At 39.4% G+C, this 23677-nt stretch overlaps 1 protein-coding gene across 3 annotated transcripts in view; it reads right to left on the bottom strand.

Annotated features, from left to right (window-relative positions):
* Positions 1-21995, bottom strand: part of prkag2b (protein kinase, AMP-activated, gamma 2 non-catalytic subunit b) — a 33155-nt gene extending 11160 nt beyond the window's left edge. The window contains exons 1-6 of one of the 3 annotated variants that reach the window (XR_015778162.1): positions 21748-21995; positions 19745-19804; positions 16438-16699; positions 4836-5062; positions 1772-1823; positions 213-319 (exon numbers count right to left, since the gene is read on the bottom strand). Coding sequence is in view for 2 of the 3 variants with exons in the window: in XM_042497302.2 (XP_042353236.1) it covers positions 213-319; positions 1772-1823; positions 4836-5062; positions 16438-16699; positions 19745-19804; positions 21748-21825 (786 nt within the window). In the remaining variant the exon portion in view is untranslated. Of the gene's footprint in view, positions 1-212; positions 320-1771; positions 1824-4835; positions 5063-11686; positions 12362-16437; positions 16700-19744; positions 19805-21747 lie in introns of those variants that run through there. The other 2 variants (XM_042497302.2, XM_042497304.2) reach the window with 2 other exon arrangements.
* Between the last annotated feature and the right edge of the window lie 1682 nt (positions 21996-23677).

Raw genomic sequence — 23677 nt, 5'->3', positions numbered from 1 at the left:
TGAAGATCTACACATCAAAGAGGCCAGACCTCCCCAGGATTACTCTTTAACAGCTTTATGACAATTTCATCAACCATTTCAAAGAAACTGCTCGGAGGCAAATACACCCGCATATTTTACTGAACATTAACTTCAACTGAATATCTCGTTTGCTTCTCAAGACAAGCAACCTCTGCATGGGGAAAAAAACATAATTTTGTCACAATACTAACTTGGAGTGCCGTGTCGAACACAACCAGCTTGGAGCTTGTGGGGATGATGTCGTAGCACTTGTGGGATTTCATGAAGCGCATGTAAATATCACTCTCAGGTTCAGCAGCTGTAAGAACAAAAAGGAAGGAAAATACTTTTAGAGGAAGGAGAAATCTCACAGGGAATAAATAATGAGAGCCTGGCAACAAAACACACTCTGAGAGCCTAAACAACCATTACGGGTCTGGACCACTTACTGGACCACTTTACTGCTCCATCTACCGATAATTAAGATCTGCTTTAAGCATCAACAAGCACAGAAACAGTGGAAAAACACAGACAGAAAAGTACCGTAGGTCCTACACTGAAGATGCAGTTTGAAGATTACAGCATTTTTTCCCCAACACTTGGTGGCAAAACACAAAATAAAATGAATGTGTAAATATTTATCATTTACTGAAAAATAAACATTTGTTTGCTCAAGTTTAACAAGGGTAAAGCTTATATCATTGTTGATCGAAGATAGATGAGATACTTGGCATAAATTACATGTCTTCTTTATATACTTATCATAATGCACATATTCATACATTTTTATATACTTTACATGCTTAGCATAATGCATATTTTTCCTTTGCATAGTTAGCATACTGCATTTCAAAAGTATATTTTTATATACTTATACTAATGCACATTTTAAAAATATTTTTTACATACTTTGCATGCTTAGAAAATACAAAAAATACATTTATATAAAATATATAAATATATTTTTAATACTTAATATACTTTCCATATTGCCCATTTTTTTATGTTTACATACTTAACTTAATAGCAAGTATTATGGTTTTTTTACATACTTATTTTAATACATGTATTGTTATTATTGTATTTAATTTGTATACTTAGTATATGCAAACTTTTTTTTATCATTTTAAATACTTGACATATATTAAGTGTTACATGCTTTAGCAGATGCACAAATTTCTATATTTCTTATACTTTATACTCTATTTTTTACTTTATTTTACTTTTTTTATACTTGTTATATCACAGCAATTGCGGCCTATCTAAATCTTCCTCAGGGGATCAATAAAGTCTGTCAAGATAAACGATTAAGATAATTTCAAACAATTACTTTTAATCACGTGTTTCAGCCTCACATCCTGCAAGCCAGCTTTTAAGGCTACTTACCATAATAAAATGCTGAATATATATTTTAAATGGAACTGGTCTCGCTAACACTCCACAGGTTTGTGTCTTCATTTATCAGGACTGCTGTGCTAAAAACATATTAATTTAGATAAATTAGTAACCTATGTTATGATGACATAAAGTCTGCCGCCTGTGGACGAAATCCCACCTAATTGTTACACCTCTCATAACGAATGAATTGCAGTGTGGATATGACTGAGCAGACGCTGCATGCGGCTCTGGTATCTGTGACATGGTCTATTTTGGCTAAACACAGCTGGAAGACCTCTGATAAACAGATGTTATAGAGTCACCTTTAAATTCAATCACTGACTGCGTTAAAAAGAGAGCAGTGGGTCAGCAGATATCGCAGCAGGACACTTACCATCATCATCTAGTTCAAGTTTCTCCAGCATGCCTTCGAATAAACCGTAGACCTGTGAGAGGACAAAAGGCAAAAGTGCGCAGTCAAGATCGCAGCAAACACCCACAACAACACGCGGCAGCGCACGGCAAAACTTTGCTGTAAATTGTGAGTGAGCAGCTGGGTGAAGCGACTCCCCCCCAGCGGCCCCAGAAGACTCTGATCACACCGAGTGCAGTGCGCAAAGCACCAAAACAACAACAAAAAGGACGCCGTGTGCCACCGGCCTTTCACCGGTTACATAAAACTCATCCAGATCCGCTAAAAATACACAGATAACATGACAAAACCTCTGTGCTCTAGAGCTGCAACTTTAGTGTCACATTATTATGAGACGAACAACACCCCTATAAACTCAGAGTGGAACAGTCCTGATCCATTTGCTGCAGTAGGGGGAACCAATGTCTCCTCGCTGCTCAAACAGCCTCTGCACATATGTGCGAGAATTAATCCCACCACAATAAATCAGCAGGACTCTTTGTTAAACTGTAATCTACCAAACAACACTCACCGCAGGAAAAGTCTCTCACATACAGCGTGGAGGAAAAAAAAAGCAGGAAGCTTCGCGCGCCGAAGACACACCCCTCCATGCACAGCAACCTGGGTGCTTCACCATATTAGGAAATCCCTTGCGTTGCTTAGCAGCAAGAAGCTGGGGATGCCTTGTCACATCCTCAGAGTTAATTTCTTCTGACAAAACGAGCAACATGGCTGAGCTCCACGAAAACAATTCAGAGGAGCCTCAGCAACAACATGAGAAAATGGCATGCAAATTGAGCTATTTGCATCTTGTACAAAACATAGGAGAGCTCCCACAATGAAATCTGCTGTGTCATGGTGAGAGATTTGCATGCTCAAAAGTGTGCTTGTTGATACATGATTTCCCTGGGTCCCTAATTTGCAAGTGTATTCACAACAAGCCACTGCAGCAGTGTGAGAAAGCCTGCATACCTGCTCTGCGATGCTAAGACAGTCCCCAGTGTTGCCCTGCAATGGTGACACAGCGCTTCTCTCGCCAAAAACCTGTTCCTGCACTTCCATAAATCTTACTCTGCTGCATCACAGCGGACACGCAGTCTACTTTACAACAAACTCCAGAGACGCAGACATACACAAATCCATTAAATTAATTGCTTTTGAAATTGGATTTAGCAAAAAGTAAACTACAGCATCAGAAGATTATTTTGTGAGCCTCCCTTATGAATGATGGGGAGGGGGGGCGAGGGGGCAGACGGACACTGACTCATCACTCTTCCACCACAATCATGAGTCCCTGGGTGTTAATATCAACAGTATACAATGCTGGTGATGAAATATTGATTTATCCGCTCTGGCTGGAATCCACAATCACTCACGGCAGACAGGTCGAGGCAGACTTTCAGATAATTATTCATTAAATGGGCACACTAGCTGTGGGAAATCTGGTATCACGACTCAGACTGTGGTGACTTCTAAATAAAACCCACAATGAAACCCTCGTGACAAAAGCTCAAACTACTTAATCAGTCAATTGTGCGCCAGCTTAGTGTGATGTCTGATGCCGTTTGAGATATTGCTCTGATGAAGAGACAATATTTATATTCTCAGAGCAAATAGTGCAAACACAGCCCTGTTGACACACAGCATGCTCCAGGGCTTCAATTAAAGAGATTTGCGTCATCCATGCTTTCTGTTCACCAGTAAACCTTTTTAAAGCTGAGTGAAGCAGCAAATAACTCATGGACAGTCTTCTGTGTTGGAGGAACAATGGTAATTAGTTTCAATGTCTTGTGATCCGCACTGTATTCATAAGTACTTTTGGAAAACATGACCTAGTATAACTGATGCTGAAGTAGGGCAAATATGCTGCATTTTACCTGCATACCTGTCCTCTTTCTTCCAGGAAACACCCCACCCCCCCAAAAAAAATTCACCTATTCTAGGAATTCACACGTATATGCTGTTCCTGAGCCCCAGGACAATTCAGCCAATGCTTGTTAACACATACCACCTTCTCCTAAAGCTATGGAGACGTTCTTTCAACTATATATGTATCTGTGATGTGAAATTTCTCAGCTCCATGAACAACTCTAATCACCAGTCAGAAATGTTAGAACAGTATAAATTTAGTGTGTAAAGTCATACCTAAATGTTTTTGCCTTAGTTTAGATTGTTTGAAGTGGGGCTGTTTGTAGACTTATCCATACTCAGTGAATTATATATGTATGTCCCCGGACATGTTCAGCAGCAAAATGTGTTTCAGCCACCTAAAAAAGTTCCTCCTAAAAATAAAAATCAATATCAGTTTAAGTGCTACACTACATTAAGAATATTTTGCACCGTTTCAGCTTGCTGTCAGACATGCTCTTGTCAAAGCCACCAAACTCCATTGACAAAAACTGTCTTTTTAGCTCGCTGAAGACAGAGGCTGCCGGCCCACCGCTGCCTCGATCGATTAGTTAGTTTGTGTAATTGTGTGTCTTTGGCGAATCCAAACTCACGCTTTTAAACACCAAAGTCACAAAATAATACACATTAACAAACTGATCAAGGCAGCGTTAAGAACTTCAGCTACTGTGTTCAGCAATGTTAAATTACTATTTTTCTCAATGGAGACTGGCTTTGAAGCAAGCGCTACAATGGCTTTTAGTTCCCCTTGGAAAATACTGTCTCAAGACGAGGAAAAGTGGTAAATTTTTCGGAGTATAAAATACACTAAAACTTTTCTTTTTTTTTTCAGGTGGCCAAAATCCATTTTTCTTGCTGCCCCACTCCCATCCACAGCAGTACATTTTTTAGCTTCCATCTCAGTGCGCCTGTCTGCTTTTCAAACTGGGGACATATTAACCAACAGCTACTTTATATAATACATTTGGTTTAAAATAGTATCTCCTACAAACCCACTTCAAGAGATATGGACTATCCTTTTAATTCATTGCTCAGAGTTCAGAGGCGGTGACTGATCTGTCCCGAGGCAAACAGATGACATTTAGTTTCTTACTTAAAATAGTGAGTGAATGAGTAATACGTTTGCCGTGTGACTCACTTGTTGTGAGGTAGAGTAAGATGGCACAGGGCTCGAGGAGGGGATCGGAGGTTTGGCAGAGGGAAGGCTGAGGCGCTGTCCTGTGTCTGGAGGCGTAGAGGTCGAGCGGGATCGTGAGCCCGGCTCCAGGCGTTCAGGGCTGGGCCCGCTCGGCTGGGCCTCCTGTGTGAACACGGGTTGGCTGGCCGCCTGGGTTGGGGTGGCGGGCGGTGTGGAGAGTCCAGAGGCTGCAGAGAGGTAAAAAGTTCACAATAGATACCAACAACTTATCTCCTGTTCCTTCCAGTGTCAGTCCATACCTTGTTTTCAGCGACACTGAAACGCTGTGCGGATTGACATCACTGATGGGTTTAGTTGGCAAGACTGAGGTGCTACAATCGTGACTGCTGCAGATACCATCACTGCTGTCACAAGCTATAACAGAGAAGGAATGCATATCTGATCCATCAGGGACTGAGTCCTGAGTACTGAGAAACAACACAGATACTGCAGATAAAGTCTCAGTCCGGTCGCTGACAGACAGGGATGCTCTCCGTAAACCACCTTTAGAAAGACAGCTACACACCAGTAGTTATATCAACTTAAATAACATTTAACACTAAGTAACTAACATTTTTACTGTCAGTATTTATTGTGGGGCTTCGGGGCACAGTCACACATGTGCAAAACTAACGTCAGTAAATATTTGGCTCCCATTCACTTCCATTCATGCATGCAGAGGGGAAAATAAAACCTTTGCTCCTGGTGGCAAGACAAATTTGCATCTTTACATTGCGGAGATCAGCTTTGTGAACTTAGGCCAAAGTTGCAGCCTCAACCAATAGTTCAACCATGCCTGCTAAAATGATATTCATGCTGAATTTGAGTAGTGCCAGGTATGATGATACAGAAATCTGGCTTGTTAATAAATGTCGCAAAATATTATTTTACTGGAACATTTTCCATTTTCTTTCATTCTATGCCTGTCTCCCAGCCAGGCAGCATGTCTCATGTGGGCAGTTTGTATTTTCCATGGCCAAATTTAAACAATATTGGCTGGTAACACTCAGTAATAAACAATGTCTCCTCCGTACATTATTCTTTTCTACTGATTGAGGCTCCGACTTTGCTGGTCAAAATTAAACTCCAAGTGATGGGAAGATGCAAATTTGCCTATTGAGGGGTTTAAATCGCTCACTTTCTTGCACTGGATTGAAGTGAATGGGAGGCAAATATTTAACACGTGTGTCTGTGCGCTTACTCTGCAAGGAGTAAATTGTTTTACCCATGATTAAAATAAAAAATAAAATTAAACTTCCTTTTCTTGAAGGATCATAGACCTTTAGCACACTATGGTCACACTGTGTGCGGGCTGGATTGTGACTTTTTTTTCCTGTCATCCAGTTCTTAATTAATACATACATTCATTGATATCATATTATGCATATGCTGTAAAAAACAAATGTGTCAAATACTTATTCTACTCATGTTTCACAAGGTAATATAAAAAAAGCTTTTACATTTTGGAACAGTCACATCAACCAACACAGGTGTTTTCACTTCTGGCTAATTAGACCTGAGTAGAGGTTTAATTAGCCAGAGGCGAAACACCTGTGTGGATGTGCAGAGTTTTTCATTTTTGTTAATCCATTTCCTAGTGTGCCCTCCAATCTAAAACGAATTGTAAAAGCTAAAATAAGCCTAAAAACAAAATGGTAAACATAATTATCAAGACTTTAATTTAAAAAATGATTTAAATTATTTTAATTCACCTTTCATTTAATAAAAAGAGTTTTAGAACAGAACTATGTGGTTGTATTTATATATTTTTACACTACCCTTTGCTTTACATTTTAATGTAAATGTCATCCCATTTGAATTTTTTTAATGTATTTACAGCATAATTGATTATATTTAAGCACTAACTCAAGGCTATGATTAAACCTGTGTTATATTCCTCACTAACATGACAGCAAAGTAACAGCTGTTGACATCTGCATCAATCTGTGTTAATAATCAAACAAATCCCTTGATGGCACTCCAAAGCTCAACTCATCTAAAAGAATGCTCCAAAAATCAATAAAATTCAATACTGGATCAATACTGGAAGAGAAACATCATGCAGGTTGTCCTTTTCCCTGTTCCTGGCGTCCCTCCACTATAACTAGGTCGATTACAACATAAGCAGCTGCATTAAACTCCAGCGTGGCAGTCAGCTGTCTGTGACGCAGCTCGTCCTGCGGCAGTGTCAGGTTGAAGGTGTCAGTCACATGACAGCCTTCACATGCTCTTTCACATCAGGGACCACGGTCTTACACAGGGTGACATGTGACACTCGCGCTGCCCCGGCTCTACCGCGCTGACATATTTCTGAGGCCAGACAAAGAGTAACATGGGTGATGAGGAGCTAATGGTTCACATTACAAGGCCTCCACCATGAGACTTCCAGTTGACTTTTATCACGCCATGTATCACTGTGATAGTAAAGCCGGGAGTATGTAAATGTCACATGAGGATAAAACCACTGACATGAAAATGCAGTCAGTTCCAGTAAAACCTCCCGCTTGACTCAACGTGTCATATGAGACAAACTGAGATCATTATTAAAGAAATATGGACATATGACTGAGAAATAAAGCATTTGGGATCTCAATTCAAACAACTACTGTTTACTCCGAAATGAACCAGCGTAGAAGTATTCAAATTGTGATCAGTATGGCACATTGATTTTTGATAATTTCCCTCTGATAAACTTTTTTTTATCTAAATATAATCTTCAAAAAGAGAATTATAAAAAATCATTTGTCATAAATGAAGAACTGTGTATCGAGTTAACATTTTTCTTTGGCCTTTCCGGGTGCTCTCCACACTATCTCTTGACATTTAGTTGGCGTGCACCAGCCCTCTTTGGCGTGCCCTGCTTCCGCAGTGTAGCCTTCTTATTTTAGCCACGCTGTTGTGGCACATTCCACAGGAGGAGATAACAGCGGGGCCAGGAGCCCTCTCCTCGGCCTGGTTAATAGGAGGCAGCCAGACAACACACAGGAAACAGGAAATGCATGCCTTACTGTAAGTAGTCCAGTACATCTAACTTTACAAACAAAAAAAAATCAGTTATGCAGGACTCAGCATCGTGAAGCCACCTGAGAAGGCAGCACATATTGATAAGATGCACTCATGCTTTGGACACAGCTCCGTCTATGCAGGGAGACACAAGCAGGGAAGGTTAATCTCTACATAGCCTGATTATCAGAGTAAATTTCCATTTCCATATCACTTCATCATGCATTATTTAACAGGGTTCCCACACACTTCCATGTACAAAATTTCAAAGCTTTTCCATGACTTGTTAAGGAATTTTTTTTCTTGCTCCACTTGACTGGCGTTTTTCAAACACATCAGATTCAAACTCTATTCAAGCCTAATTTCAACTAGTTGGCAGAGATGAAGGGAGAGATGGAACGCGAAGAGAAAATGAAGAAACGTACGAGATGGTAAATACAACATCACAAACGTAGCAATGTCACATCGACAGCTACTGATACAGCTGCTGTTATGTTATATATTATTCACAGAATATTACTGAAACAGCTTCATTACACACAACAAAATTCCACGACTTTTTCAAATCTTTTAATTGTTTTAACTAATTCTATACATTTTCTAGGCCTGGAAATGTGTTGTGTGAAACTCCATGACTTTCCAGGTTTTTCATGACTGTGAGAATCCTGATTCAAATTAAAGATGAAACAAGTAGTCGACTCAAAGAACTTTATGCAATTATTTTGATAAATGATTGACTGTTAATTGCTTTTCAAGCAAAAATGTTGTAATTGTGACGATTTGCCAAAAAAAAAAAATGGTTTGCATTGTGCATTTCTGCAAAATGGATACGTTACACAAACTTGTTATGGTTTGCTTAGGTTTAAAAGCAAAAATCATTTGGTTATAAAAGATCAATGCTTTGGCTTAAAATACAGTTTTGGGGGGGAACAATCCCAGGCCAGAAATGCAGCAATGTCTCTGTAAAAAACAACCGCTTTTTGTGACAGTATCCCCAAAACAGCAGTCTTGCTAAAAAACATCTTTGTTAGGTGGCTAAAATGATATTGAAAGAACACTAAAACACTGCTGTGTACATACTACATCTCTTTAAAATCGTTGATATGTAAGAATCGTACAAATGTCACATATATGGTTTGCAGAAACGTACAATGCCGACATTTTTTGGCAAGTGGGCTGGAAGAGGCTGCTCTGACGGTAACAGAGGCTAGTCACACTTGGTCGTTACTGTGTTACAATTTACTGCAAGCTGTGTTAACATAACACCCATAAAACCAGATCCTCTCAGAGTGGCTGCCCCCTGAGGAGACGACAGGGTGTTTTCAGTTGAGTGGTTCTACAGTGACTTTGGGAGCAACCTGATTGCCAATAGTTGACGTCAGAGCAGTAGCGCGGCTGCTATAAGCCCAACGGACGCCGTGCTTCAGCGTTCTCTGGCCAGTCTTGTAGCACAATTAATCACTGGTTGGAACTGGTGTGTGGATAATGAAGCACTTGATATCAGTCAGTGACCCCAATTAGCAACACGGGTTTTACGTTAATTTGTTATGATATGGGCTCTTTGCAACAAGGGACTGTCCAGCAGCTCAACAATGCCGAGCTGACTATCATAAAGATGTGCAAACTGCATCATGGCAAAACATTACTATAGATGAACAGTCACAATCTGAACTGACATACAAAATGTTGCTGAGGAGCACACGGACGTCTTTTACTGGCAGCTACTGAAATATCTCATGTAGATGTCAGCAGCCACATAGCTGCGGTTGCATTATTTAGGCGCTCTGGATCAAAGGATTTGTGGTTTAGGGTGAGGTGTCACCACATCGTACGCTGCCTTTACAATGATTTCTACGTCAAAGCCACATATGGACGTACATCAGTGTGACAGTACTATGCTCTTCTCATCTACCCCACCGAGGTCAGGCTGGCTCTAAATCAGGAGCTGTAAAGTCTGTGATAAAGTGCCACTTAAACGCCACACAGCATGTCTCCATCAAGCACTGTGAGCGAACACTTAACGATAGCTGTCTTAAGTCTGCATGGTGAGTGCTCTTTGTTTGGCATCCATTTTCTGTCATTCATAGTGGCCTGCTTACGCTCATGAGAACCTGAAGCGTTATTACGAACGTATACACAGTCCCCACTCTAGGGCTGGACAATGTGGAGAAAATCAAATATCACAGTATTTTCAACAAGGTACCTCAGCACCAATTTATGCAACTATATTGTGGGAAGAGGTGAGAGAAAAAAATCGATACAGCATCGTATCGCAATATTTTTACCTTGCAGTATCATATCAATACACGGATGCCAAGTATGGGTTTTAATTACATAAATTGTTAATATTACAAATACAGATTTAACTTTTAACTTTTGGCAGCCTCCTAAAAGAAATAAATCAACAGCAGTGGGTCGTCCAGTAGCTCAGCTGGTAGAGCAGGCGTCCCATGTACAAAGAATGTGTCCCTGCTGCAGTGGCCGCAAATTCGACTCCAATCTGCTGCCCTTTGCTGCATGTCAGCCCCTCTCACTATCATGACTAAAAAAAGGCATAAAAACCCAGAAAAAGGGCACTTACATTGTATCGTGACTTGAGTATCATGATATCTTATAGTGGGGCCTCTCGTGATTCCAACGTGGGGTTGATTATTGGTGCTTTCACAAAATATTTACACAATGATATTTTTGATAAATAATAATCAGTTATGTGGATATATACTTAGTGGGTATGGGCAAATAATTAAGCAGCTATAACAATCTGTTAAGCTAAGAAAATTACATCAATTTACTGTAATGCAGCCAAGAAAAGGCAACACTTACGATATCCAAAATCTAAGATATCTAGTATCATATCCTGACGTCAGTATAATATTGATATAGTGCTGAGCCCTGGCAGGTTCTGACTGTCCTTACGTAAACTAAAATGCTTCCTGTCAATTTAAAGTTTTTTTTTTTTTTTTAAATAGAGCAGCCGTTCCAACGAGACTCCCTCAGGATATGGGACAGAAATAATGAACTGACACTGTATCAGTCAGGGAGGCTCTAAAATTACTTTCCCACGATGACAGGAGGATTACCACAAATTAAAAACAAATTTCATTTATCTCTGTCACTGCTTATTAATTTGCTTATTAATGCTGCTATTATTTTTTTTAAATTTAAATGTAAGAAGACAGAATTATTAATCACAATTCATAAAAGCATCATGCAGTATGTACAGCATTTAGCGGTTTGCAGAGTGATAGCTGACCTCTTGCCCCAGGTCAGCCCCTCATACATAGCTTTACCACTTTGGTCGGTGCATGCATTTGTGAAACCAGAGACCGGAGACCACGTAATCGGCACCTAAACTATATGGAGCAACTAAGGCCACAACGAGCAGCACTACCCACAGATATGCATACACGGCCTTGACATCAAGGGGAATAATTTAACTGTTCAATCTGAAAAACATTTATGCAGGACTACTGAAATTTAGAATAAATTATTTTGAAAATTTTGAAATGTGATGTCATTAAAAACGTGCACTAGCATGTTACTGCCACCACTAGATGAAAGCATTTCTTATCATCAAACCTATGTTTATAAAGGGAAAACTGCGTGAGCATTAAGCTCTTTTACGGCAGTGCACGGCGTTCATACTCAATGGGCTAGAAGGGGATGTAATATATGACAGCAATCGCAATAAAAACAATTAAAAGAGTCCATAAAAACAAATAACTTGCATTTACTGTGAACATAAAATATCTAAATCCAAGATTCTCTGAGTATTGGAGGAAGCTGTCGGAAATTGCACACCATATTACCAGATAGACATGACGACTCGGACTGATGCCTTCCTCCTAGCCCATCTTGCTCCTTCCGTTTCTTGCTCCTCCTCAGGCTGCCAAACCTCTTCATGAAACACAGTGGGTTGTAGGTTCAAAACTGAATTTGACCATCACGATAGGGGAGCTCAGAAACTGTTCCAAGTTAGAGTCAGTCCATGAAGAAAGTTGTACAATAATGAATTTAAAAAGTATGTCCAGCTGAAGTCCAATGATCTTGAGAAGAGTAAGTCTTTGAAGGTGTTTCTTCTGTCTTTATGAGAGAGATGGAAACTGGTCACCCTCAGCTGGTGGATGAAGAATATATAGAAAAGTCTTCTGCAGAGGAAAAACTAATTTTGGCTACTCCGTGAAGTAAAGCATTGTCCTTGTAGCCAGCAGTGTGAGTTGCAAACAGAAAACGACAACCGCAGCAAGTCACCAATATGGACTAAGCTTGCATATCCAGGCAAAAAAGAAATCCTCCTGAGCACAGGAGCCAGCTGTGCACTCTGTGTCTGCTTATAGATTTGATGGAAAAGTCACAGAGAGTATGTAATTTCCACACACCTTCAGCTGAAAAATGTCCCTCACGCAAGTGATGCAAAGAACAACTTGGGCCGGACCGCCTTTTCCCCTCTCAGCTGTGTCAGTGCTGTAAATTGTCAGGTGCAGCTGAGGGTGGCGTCTCTTTAATATAGCACACATGTCAGCAGCCTGTAAAAGGAGGCCTGTCTGTGAAGGATACACCAGCGATTGGCTCAGGCTGCAAAACTTCCCGCCTCCCCCTTTTCCACTGTGCTGCTTCTTCCAACAGAGGAAAGTAAGCACAGACACATCTGTCTCACTCTGTCTTTACACAATGTAAGATACGTTTAACAAAACTCAGCATTTTCTGAGATAAAAATTTCGAGAAAGAGAATTATTTTAGAGCTGGGAGTCCAGCAGCTCTGTCATTTGTACATTCGGTTGTCTGTAACTTTTGGGGGCCTGACCTTTAAGAGTGCTGAGGCCAGCCCCTGTCAGATGACAGCAGGGGGACATCCCATGTTTTGTCAGCTGATCAGAAAGCCTCCATTCAATACCAACCAGCCTCCCCAACCCGCGACAGATGGCCCATTCAGTATCTGCAGCTCACATTCGCTACAGCGTGTCCAGTACAGATCTCAATTAACATGTTATGCAAGTGTCCCACTCTGCTCAGTGGGTCAATGGCTAATACGAGAAAGGCGGTGAAACATCAATCAGTCACCTCAAACATCCTCTGTGATCATATTTTCAGTATCCCGATTAAACGAAATCATTTCAGTTTGTGTTGAAGGTTGCTAAGTTTCAGAGGATTTTGGTGTATTTTCTCAAGCTCTCCTCTAGCTTAGTGTCCACGCTCAAAATAAAACCACCCTGTCCTTGTAAGGTCTGCGTTTTGTGAATCTGTACAGCCAAAACTGCCCAGTTCCTTTATTTACTGATAACATACAGCACACAGTAGCAACAGAGAGGGGGTGAAAAAAAACTGCATGGTTGTATGCGGAGCTCCTGAGAGTCTGGTCACTTCCAGATAAGGTTATGAGAGCACCACAGTTGCCTTCAGCAGTGAGAGACTGACAATGTCCAGGCGATGGGAAAACACATATTTAGACCAGACGGGAATGAGAAAACATTCTGATCATATTTGTTGCAAATATGGATATATGTGCACCTGAGAAAACAGCTAATAAATACTGTGCGAATTACACAAAATAAGATGTTCAGGAACACATTAAAGTCTGAAAAAATACCTTTATGCTTACTAAAATGGTAAAAAAAAACCCCCACTACTAGTAATGTAGCTGTACAAAACTGACATGACTTTGAGAACTATATCAACAGTATACCTTCAGCACACCCTTGTGGCGAAAAAAGGGTGACTACAAAAACATCCCACTACTAAAAACAGCAGCTCACTCAGTCGCTGTATTTATACAGTGGTGGATGAAATACATTAAAGCCATACTTTGGTAAAAGTACAGATATCTAAACAGAAAAGTACTCATAAAAGTTAAAATCAAATATTAGAATATTACTTGAGTACAAGTCTTAAAGTGTATGATATTTAGTGTAGTTAAGTATAAAAATTGGTGGTCAGAAAAATGAGATTTACTTGTAACATACAACACCTTAAGAATTGATCTGACTGTAGCTAAAGTCATCTTAAGGTTTAGTTTTGTTTCATGCTTCTTGTGCACAGACTGAGCTGGGACAGAAAGCTTTTTTTACTTGGAAAAGCCTCCCGTTGATTGAAACTAAGAGAACTGGTCTCTCTGCCTGATTTTAAAGCTCTCATAAGTATAAGGGTAAATGAATCAGTTGGTACTGGTCATTGTGCGTAGGTATTTCAATATTCCCACATGTTTACTGGATATCTTTTATGTTTTATTGTGGTTGATGCTTTTAACTTTTCTTATGCTGCTGTTTTTACCACATATCATTTTCAAGAGAGACTGGGTACATAATTAAGACATGAAACAATATCGTCAATATAATGTACAATATTAATTGTTGTACATAAAATAATATTAAATAATTTTTAAAAATCAATAATAATAAAGCAAAACAATACAACAATTCAATTTTCAATTCAATTTCAATTCAAACAAGTTAAAATCAGTCAGGATTTTCGCTATATTTTTTAACTGACAGTGTCAAGCTTCAAGGTACACTGAAATTTGTTCAGCATGTACAGTGCAACGAATCTAAAAGCACTATTTCCTAAATCAGTGTTAGTTCTAGAAACCTAGAATAAATAAATACTTTACACTAGAAGAAAAACAAGTTGTTTTTTTAACAACTTAAAGGACAAAATCTTTCCTTTGCTCCCTTCCTTCCCTATTTTGTAGTAACTAAAATTCTTAGACGAAATGTAGTGGAGTAAAAACTCAAGTAAAGTGCAGAAACTCCCCCAAAAATAGTAAGTACTGTAACAAAGTATTATTACTTTGTTACTGTACAACAATGCATTTATTTATTTATTTTAATTTTTTAAAGATATTTTTGGGCTTTTTTTGCCTTTAATTGATGGGACAGCACAAGTGTGAAAGGGGGAGAGAGAGAGGGGATGACATGCAGCAAAGGGCCGAGGCCGGATTCGATCCCACAGCCGCCGCAGCGAGGACACAGTCTCTGTACATGGGGCGCCCGCTCTATCCAATGAGCCACCAGGAGCCCCACACCAATGGATTCATAAGCATACTTTGTTGATATTATCATTGGCCCCCGACCATTAAAAACCACATCATTACTCAGAGAAATAAAGCAAGAGGATATAACATCTCCAACCACATCACACTGTAAAAATCCTGAGCAGCTGGCATGAAAAGCCCATAGCCGTCGGTGTGTTTTGGTGTGTTTTACTGGTTACCATCAATAACAATCTCCAGAGGAAACGGAGCATGCTGACTCTTGAGGTCTGGCCCTAACAGAGCTATTCCACCAGCCGCTGCCAAACTGACCCCTTTGCGAGGAAACAGAAGAATGAGTATATGTGCGAGCCAAAAACATATGACTCATCTTGGTGCTGTTTGATGCTGCTTCCAGCAGGGCCGTTTCCATGTGAAACAGGCTGCTTTTTGTTATGTAATAATCAGCCGCACAAATACATGGAGACATGAGAGCTGAAAATCTGCCCGTTAGGTCTGTTCTTTATAAAACAGGCCCTTGTTCTGCCTAGCTGGTCTTATTTCCACCTCTTAGTCCAGTATTACCATTATTTCATTAATGAGTTTTTATTTTGACATGGAGAATGCATGGCAGAGCTCCCACCTGTGGGATGCCAAACCTGTAACTTAATCTCACGAAATGGCTCTGAAATGCACTCGGAGCTAAAAAAAAAAAAAGTACCCAACCAAACCCCTCTTTAACTCTGACAAGAAACAAAGCTCGCCATTTTTCTTTTTCTGAGACAATTGTTGACATCAATAATAGGATGAGTGATAATGAAGGAAAATCTATCTGCACTCGAGCGATCGCCCATCTGTCTGACGAGGCTCATGACTATGTCGGCTTGCAGAGAATTGCAAAACAAAGCAGTAGATTTTTCTTTTTTTTTTTTTTTACACCATGAGGAAATCTAGGCTACTACTTCCTTATTGGTACAATCTTGTTCAATGTGTGTGACAGAGAAAATGCTGCACAGCATGTTTTTATGTCAGCTCTGTGATAGGCTGCATCTGAACTCATGAACTCAATCAGATAGTCGCAGGTTCCTGTGTGTGGCTTTACCTCGCTCATAGAGCAGGAAATCCAAATAATCTCTGACATAACACTGTTTTATCTATTGTGTCTTACTTCTTTTACTAGACCTGCTTTTGCACGAAATAAGTTTTAGTTTGTTTTATTACCAGATGGCAAACTATATTTCACATTAATAATAAATCTATCACAACACACCATTAAACATTAAAGCAGTTTGAGTATTTGTCATGAATTTGTGACACACAGCATTCAGCTGCTTAACAAGCTGTAATCGCAGGTCTGGCACTACACTTTTGTAACTTAATACTTACTTAAATTAACTTTATGTCCTTATCAGGTTTCCAGTGATGATGCTATTTGTGACATTTTCTTGTATGTTTTTATGTTATATGTTGTTGTTATCAGCCTTTATGCTCATTTGTGCAAAAGAAATTCCCCTTCGGGCAATAAAGGTTTTCATTCATTCATTCATTCATTCATTAAAAGGGCAGTCAGTGCGATTTTAGTTTTTTCCAACTCACCTCTCCTTGTTCTGGAGAAGATTTTGATGCTTGCAGGTGAGGAGCTGGATGAGGAGCGGAAGATACCACTGAAGCTTAGGCGGCGGGGGGATTTGGGTGGGGAGTCTTGATAGGAAGGATAGGGGAAGATAGTTTTGGGGGAACCTGAGCTGGTCCTCACTTGCACTGGAGCAGACTGAGGACATGGCGGCAGAGTGGCGCTGGGTGGGCTCCTTGCAGACACTCCTTTGATGGGGCTGGCTGAACGGATGCGACGCTCTCCCTGAGAGACAATGAGGAGGCAGTTTTTATTATCCTGCACTTTTAGACGTGTGGTTTGTGTTCAGCGTGTACCCGCAGTGTTGTGTGAGGCAGAGCTGTGAAAAAAAACACTCTGTAGAGGAGAGATTTATTGTGAAATGACAGCCGCTGATTGCACTTTTGTGGGGGCTTGCTATTTTGGTTACTTCTTCTTTTTTTCACATGTGCAATTGTGTTTTGTTTAGTCAGACGCATTGTAACACTTAATTGTACCTCATAAAAGAGCAGTGTGAGGATTGTGTGCAAAGTGCAATAAAGATAAAGGTCTTTCATGATCAATAAAAGTTAATGAAAAACCAACAACATTGATTTTAACTGGAGAGCTCTTTGACGCAACATTTTTCACTTTTGTTTGTAGTCAATGTGCATTCTGGAGAATATTTCATTCGAACCAGCCAAACTCTATGCAGACCGATCTAATTTTTTCTGCATACACGGCCGTAAAAGTCAATATGGGAATCCATCAGCTGTCGCTTTGAGGACGTCAAACTTGTGGAGACAACAGATTTCATTTTTAATCATTTGTTTTATTTTATTTATTTATTTAATTATTTATTAGTCCGCGCCAAGACTTCCTCTTCCGTGAAGCTTTCATTGTTGACCTAAGTCTAGAAAAAGATATCTGCATATAAATTCAGATAAATAAATCTATTTTTAAAAAAGCTAATAAAAAGCTGCATCAACAGATGATAGCTGATGGGTTCTGAGTAGGGCTGCATGATATGCAAAAACAAACATATTGCAATTGTTTTGACAGATATTGCAATATGAATTGCTATTTAGTGAAAATGGTAATTTTTGCATTTTATTTTCACTGCAAATAATGACAATAAAAATTGATGGTGTGATTTTTGCTGGAGTCTGCACCAAATAAGCAAGTTGTCTTATGTCTGGAATATCATTTGTAAGTACAAACAACAGAAACATTCAACAATAACAGACACTCTGCGCACAGGCTGACTTGCACAAATGCATTTTGGCCAATGCATCGGCTGTGTCTTTTTTGCTCCAGCTGCATGCAACCAATGCCCGCTCAAACATAACTAGTCAATACTACTTGCACTACAAATGGAAAGTGGAATGCTTCAAAATCTTGGCTGCTGCTTTAGATTCAGCTTACATGCACAAATATCTGTTTTTAGACATTATAAATGACTTCTTAGAGCTGAAGAGGAAATCATATTCACAATTTTGCAATTCATGCATTCACAATCAGGGCCATGGGCAGATTATGAGACAATCAGCCTCTGGGCACAGACATGCAAACATGCCCCATCACTTCTTCTACATAGGAGCACAACACACAGACTTTGGGCTGGCTTTGCATCTTTTTGTTGTTTTTGTTTTGCATGTTTAGTGGTATCGTTTCTCTTTGTGGTCATTTTGTGTCTCTTTGTTATTGTTTTGTGTCTGTAGTTCCTTTGTGCCTTTGTGGTCATTCTGAGTCTCTTCCTGGTCTACACCATTAAAATTGAGTGACATTTTGCAGTTGAAGGCAGGGGGGTGCTGATACTTTGAGCCACTGTGCCTGTGCCCTGTAGGCCCAATCAAATAGAGCAGATTATTATTTACATCACTAATTAATAATTTGCCTGTTAATTTATCCATTTATCAATTAATCATTTTGTCTGCAAAATATCAGAAAAATAATGAAATGTACCCTGCGTAAAACCCATAGTGGATGTCTTGTATGACAAACTGAGGCATCAAATAATCACATTTAAGAAGCATGAAATCAGCAAATGTTTGCAATGTTTAGCTACTGAAATGATTTTTTTGAAATATTGCACAAATCCAATCTTTCTTCATATTCCTTTTAAGATACAACGCACGCACAGGGCATCGGGTTTAATGGTCTCACCTAGCGATACAATTCAGTAACAGCACCATCAGGCTTTCTGTCAGACAATCAGCACTTCTCGTAGTTAAACAATAGTGAGCACATTTTTCATTCGAACACTCTGTGTTAAAAAGTCTGCCTTTGCAAGGTCAATATCACGTAAACAGACTGAAATTCTTCTCTATTTGCTGTGCAGATACCAAAACAAAACAGGAGAGACGGCAGCCAATCTAGCCTGAGACAGAGAGCGCCTCCTCCCACCACTGACTGCTGTCTGCTCTGGATGTGCCAACAACAGATCTTTTAACCATTTGTGGGCTCCGATACAGTGAAGCACTCTAATACCAGCTCCAGCTCGGAGGTTGTATTTACACAAAACAAAAAAAGTAAAATGTAACAGGATTGTTTTTGATAACACTGCTGGCGGATGAAAGCCCGCATAATTAACAAAAGGGATGATTCGCAATGATATGAAGAGCAAGACACTGCAATGCAACACTCGAGGCTCAATTACAAATCAAATCAAAAAAGATGGAATTGTTTTGTCTGGTCCTCTTAGTTCAGACTGGTATTTGCTCAAGGCTGGCCCTCCTCCATGCACACATTTCTGTGCAAACCAATCCTGTGACAAATCTGAGGCAGCGAGAGCACACACCCATCTTTTCTGTTTGCCAACAACTCTCACTCTGTCATTGTGCAAGAGCTTGTTAAGGCAAGTGAACAACTATCAGGAGATTGTGTGGATATAAATTGGCACAGGAGAATGGAGGTTTTTATTACGCAAATGTTACAGAGGCGAAAATGAAACATGCACTCTGGTGGATAATGATCAGGGATTACTCCTATTCAAATCAGTCAGTGCAGACAGAGGGAAGAGGCTGCTTTCTTTTAGAGAAATCAATTTCCTGTATGTGATCCTGCTACGCCTGCACTGTGGGCGTAATGTTACTGTAAGCCAGTGAGAGTTGGCAGAATAGGAGCGATGGCCTTCAGTATTATTTTTGTTCTCCCTAATCAATGTCTAAATGTGTTTAAAGCCAAACAAACAAGAGCCAAAGAGACAAAATAAATAACGTGCTGGAAAAAAAACGCAAGCTTGAGAAAACAAACAGCTGGCATGTAACTGAAAAATCATGACACAAGGGATCGTCGAAATGATTTCTGTACCGTTTGACTTTTGCTTGAGCCACTTGTTTCCACTTGCGGGGAAGTAAACGCACCAAAGTCCTGCACAGAAAAGAGACCTGAGTGTCAAGGATAACTTCCAGGAAACACAGCAGAAACACAAAATGACAAGTCATAACAGGTTAACACCTTCCTAGCTGCTAGACATTGCTTTAGCAGGTTTGACAACAAACTGGACATTGTTGTTGTTGTTGTTCATCAATGCATTGAATCTGAAAACGTTTAACATGCCTTTCAAAACAGAAGAAAGACATGCTTCAGCAACACGGAAATATCTGCAATAAATACAGCACATTCCCCATACCAAGGGCAGAGTTTACATTCCACTTTAGACAGATCTCACTGCAGCACGGAGAAGTTTACTTGTATAATCAGGTGACCATGAAACCTGTTCTCATATCTTTTATGTAACTGTATCAGTGAATCCATCAAGTTGAGGTTGGTTCACGCGGTGAAAATCCAGCGCTTGAACACTGACCACAAAAAAGTGTTACATTTGCAAATTTACTTCCTACTGGGGAAATGATTTTTTCTGCTGTCTATAGAGCTGCACATTAATGCATCATGAAAAGTCAGATAATAACTCCAGCTGCATTTTTGTGTCATTTTCCAACAACAACAAAGTTGGGTATAGCATGCAATGGGAGGATCTCATGGATGCCATCCAAAACACACATGCCTGTAAGCTACAGTAACATGGCTGTTATCTACGCTACACAACAAATTAGTTGTTATCTTAGTGTGCTCAGATGTTTTAACCTTGAATAACAGAAGACTCAATAAAGCTTAAAGTCTGCACTGATATCATTCACGTAACACATCTTTGATGAGAGACAAAGAAAAGCACAAGACCAGATATTGATTTACTCAGACTGATGAACAGAGGCAAATCAAGGCGTCCAGTGAAACATGACTTGCAGGTTTGAAGCATGCTGGTTCCTCTGAAATGTTTCCTTTAGGGACTGTTTGTGATTAATGAGGGGCGAGGGAGTGGTGCAAAAAGGGGGGGGGGGGGTATGTCAAATCATTTTTCAAGGATTAGGGACAGACTTATTTTTTTAAATCTTGGCTTAGAAGAGAGGCATAAAAAAATAAATGGTTGTATTTAGTTTTGTTTTTTTAACTTACAATTTTTCGAGGAAAAAAGCCATCCAAACCCGAGGCATGTCTTTTTTGAAAGTTCACAAAAGCATGCACATCCAGATGACAAAGAAACAAAACAACACCTAGATACCCGACAAGACGTAACAGAAGAGAATAAAATGTTTTTGTCTTTAAGGAAACATGTCGTTCAATCTGCAGCAAAATGGCACACACTATTTTGAGATTAAACGTGCCCCTGAATATGGCTTCACCTTTAAACTATCAAAAAGGTTAAGTATTAAAAATCTAACAAAAAATGTATAGTCAAAGTCTTGGAGGCTCAAGGAAAAATATTTGTAGCTTAGGAGAGGCTAAAAATAAAAATAACAACCCTTATCTGATAAATAATGAACAGTCCCTTCATTGATATTGCTTTTTCAAATAACACCTAAGCCAAAATACATAATAAAAGTATTCTGCAGATTATTTAAATAATAAAATATTTGATGAGTCACAGCCCTAGCTCATATTAAGGTTAGTTGCTACAGTGACATCACATTTAAGGGTAACTGTGGACATACTGATTCAAATATTTAAAGAAGCAAAATGTCCAAATTATATTTCAAACGCTGCAAGCAACCAAATGTTTGTAGGTCCTCTTCACGTAGATTTAAAAAACAAATGTCACATATTTTTTGGCTGTTGTGAGGCGGATGAACTGAAAAGTCGTGATACAGAGACAGCTGTCAGTCATGCACGCTCTCCTGAGTCGCGTGCAAGTACAGGCGACAAAAAATGGCTAAAAGTTCCCCCTCCTGCTCCCAAAAAACGTCAACAACGAGCCCAGTTTTTTTGAACAGTCACAGTAAGAAGCCAAATTAGTTGATACTTCACCGACTCACTGGCATGTTAATCCGCAGACTTCTCCTCTTCTTTTTCTTCGAGCTCTCCTTGCTGGACTCCATCACCGTGCTTCCCATTTTCTCTTCAAAGGAGCGAAAAAAAAAACCAAAAAAAGAAAGTGTGCTTGCTTACTAACTGCTGTGTCGCGACTGCAGACCATCAACAGCCGCCTCCACCTTCACTTCAGCAGCCCCTTCACTTACTACGACAACACTGAGGCGCTGTCTCATCCACCAGGAAGTAGGCTGGGCCGGAGAGGAGGCAGGACACCGTCTTCAACTGTTTACCGGTGTTGCGACGCAGTCTGCACCGCGACAAATGTGTGTCCGCCGCCTCCTTACCGCTCGCGCCGGAGTGAAAATAAACATCACTCACGTCGTGTTTTTCGAGTCCTGGCAAAACAACGCTTAAAAAAAAAATTTAATATTTATTTTATATCACATACACCAATAACCAGCCCACAGTTTCTTTAAAATGAGAGATGATTTTTTAATTTGCTACTACAAGAAAGCAGGGCTGTAAAAAAAAATAAAGGCAGAGCTGAGGGCACACGGCCAGGAGAGCACATTTTTAAAAAGGAAGCTAATTTCGACGTAACATCAAACAGTGTGTCATGTATAAAGATGCTTCACCAACAGATGTCACTACGATTCAGATTTTAAGTGATTTGATGGACAATGAGATGTGATGTAGACCTGCTGTAATCAAATTAGACAGTACATTTTTATAATAATACAAATAATAAAAAAAAGAATAACCTTATACCTTACCTTTTCAAAACACAAGTTAATCACTGAAAGCAACAAGAGATAAAACAAAACAAAAAAACAGACACCAAAAATACAGAGTAGAAATAATCCTGGTAAATGCATAGTCATCTTTGATCAGGGGTGTACATATAGAAAGTAAGAAAACTACTAGCACTCATTTACCAAAATATTATCTAACATCAGATTTGTGTGTCGGGTTGGTTGTAATTTAATTAAACACACGTATTAATGATGCACAGACTTAACTAAAATAAGAAAAGTTGACAAGGTTTCTTTAAGATTCTTCTCCTAGTCTAAATATATGATGCTCTATAATTTTCATTTTACTCCGACAGCATCAGAAGTGTCAGGAGGCAGCAATATTTTAGGTCACAGTCAAACCTGCAGTGAGACTCCCGGGGGTGATCCTGGGATGTTTTATAAACATCCACTCCAAGCACATAGAATAAACTCAATTCAGCTAAATTTGCACCCAAAATGATCATGCAACTTTGGGTTTGAGACTCTCCACCTCCGTCAAGATGAATCTGAGAGGTCAGAAGTGATGCAAAGAGAAAAAAAATTATTGTGTAACATTTAATCAGATGTTAAAATTGTTGTCAATTGAGTTTGTCAGTTGTTTTTTTTAAGCCAAAAATACCCCAAATTTGTTGATTCCAGCTCCTTACAAGTGAATAATTTCTGATTTTCTCAGTCTTTCATGATAATGAACGTAGTATTTTTGGGTTGTATACTGTGTGTTGGAGAAAACGCACATTCAAGATATTTCTGTTTAAGCTCTGGAAATAATGATTGGCATTTGAATCTACAGCTAGGTAGTAAATATAATATATATTCTGGCTATCCCAATCTAATATTCAAATAAGCTCAGAGTGTCCCCCACAATTTATTGATAAAAATATATAAAGAAAAATAATTGCTATGGTATGACAGGCAACCAAACACCACAGTCTGAAATAATCATTGGCAAATGTAATCATAAAGAAACTTAAATTGAAATTATTATTGCTAATAGTTCTAATACTACTGCAGTATGCAATAATACTACTGTATTGCAGCTCTGTGTGTGGTTTGTGCAAATAACATAGTCTTAATCAAGAAAAAATTACATGACTGTTGTGTGCACACTGCACAGTCTCTGTTTCATAACTTTAAAATG

This window comes from Plectropomus leopardus, chromosome 12, assembly GCF_026936395.1.
Source record: "Plectropomus leopardus strain MGB_pleo_1.0 chromosome 12, ASM2693639v1, whole genome shotgun sequence".
Classification (NCBI taxonomy): Eukaryota; Metazoa; Chordata; class Actinopteri; order Perciformes; family Serranidae; genus Plectropomus; species Plectropomus leopardus.
The sequence above is the reverse complement of the archived record's forward strand: the minus strand, read 5'-3'. Positions and strand labels throughout refer to the sequence as shown.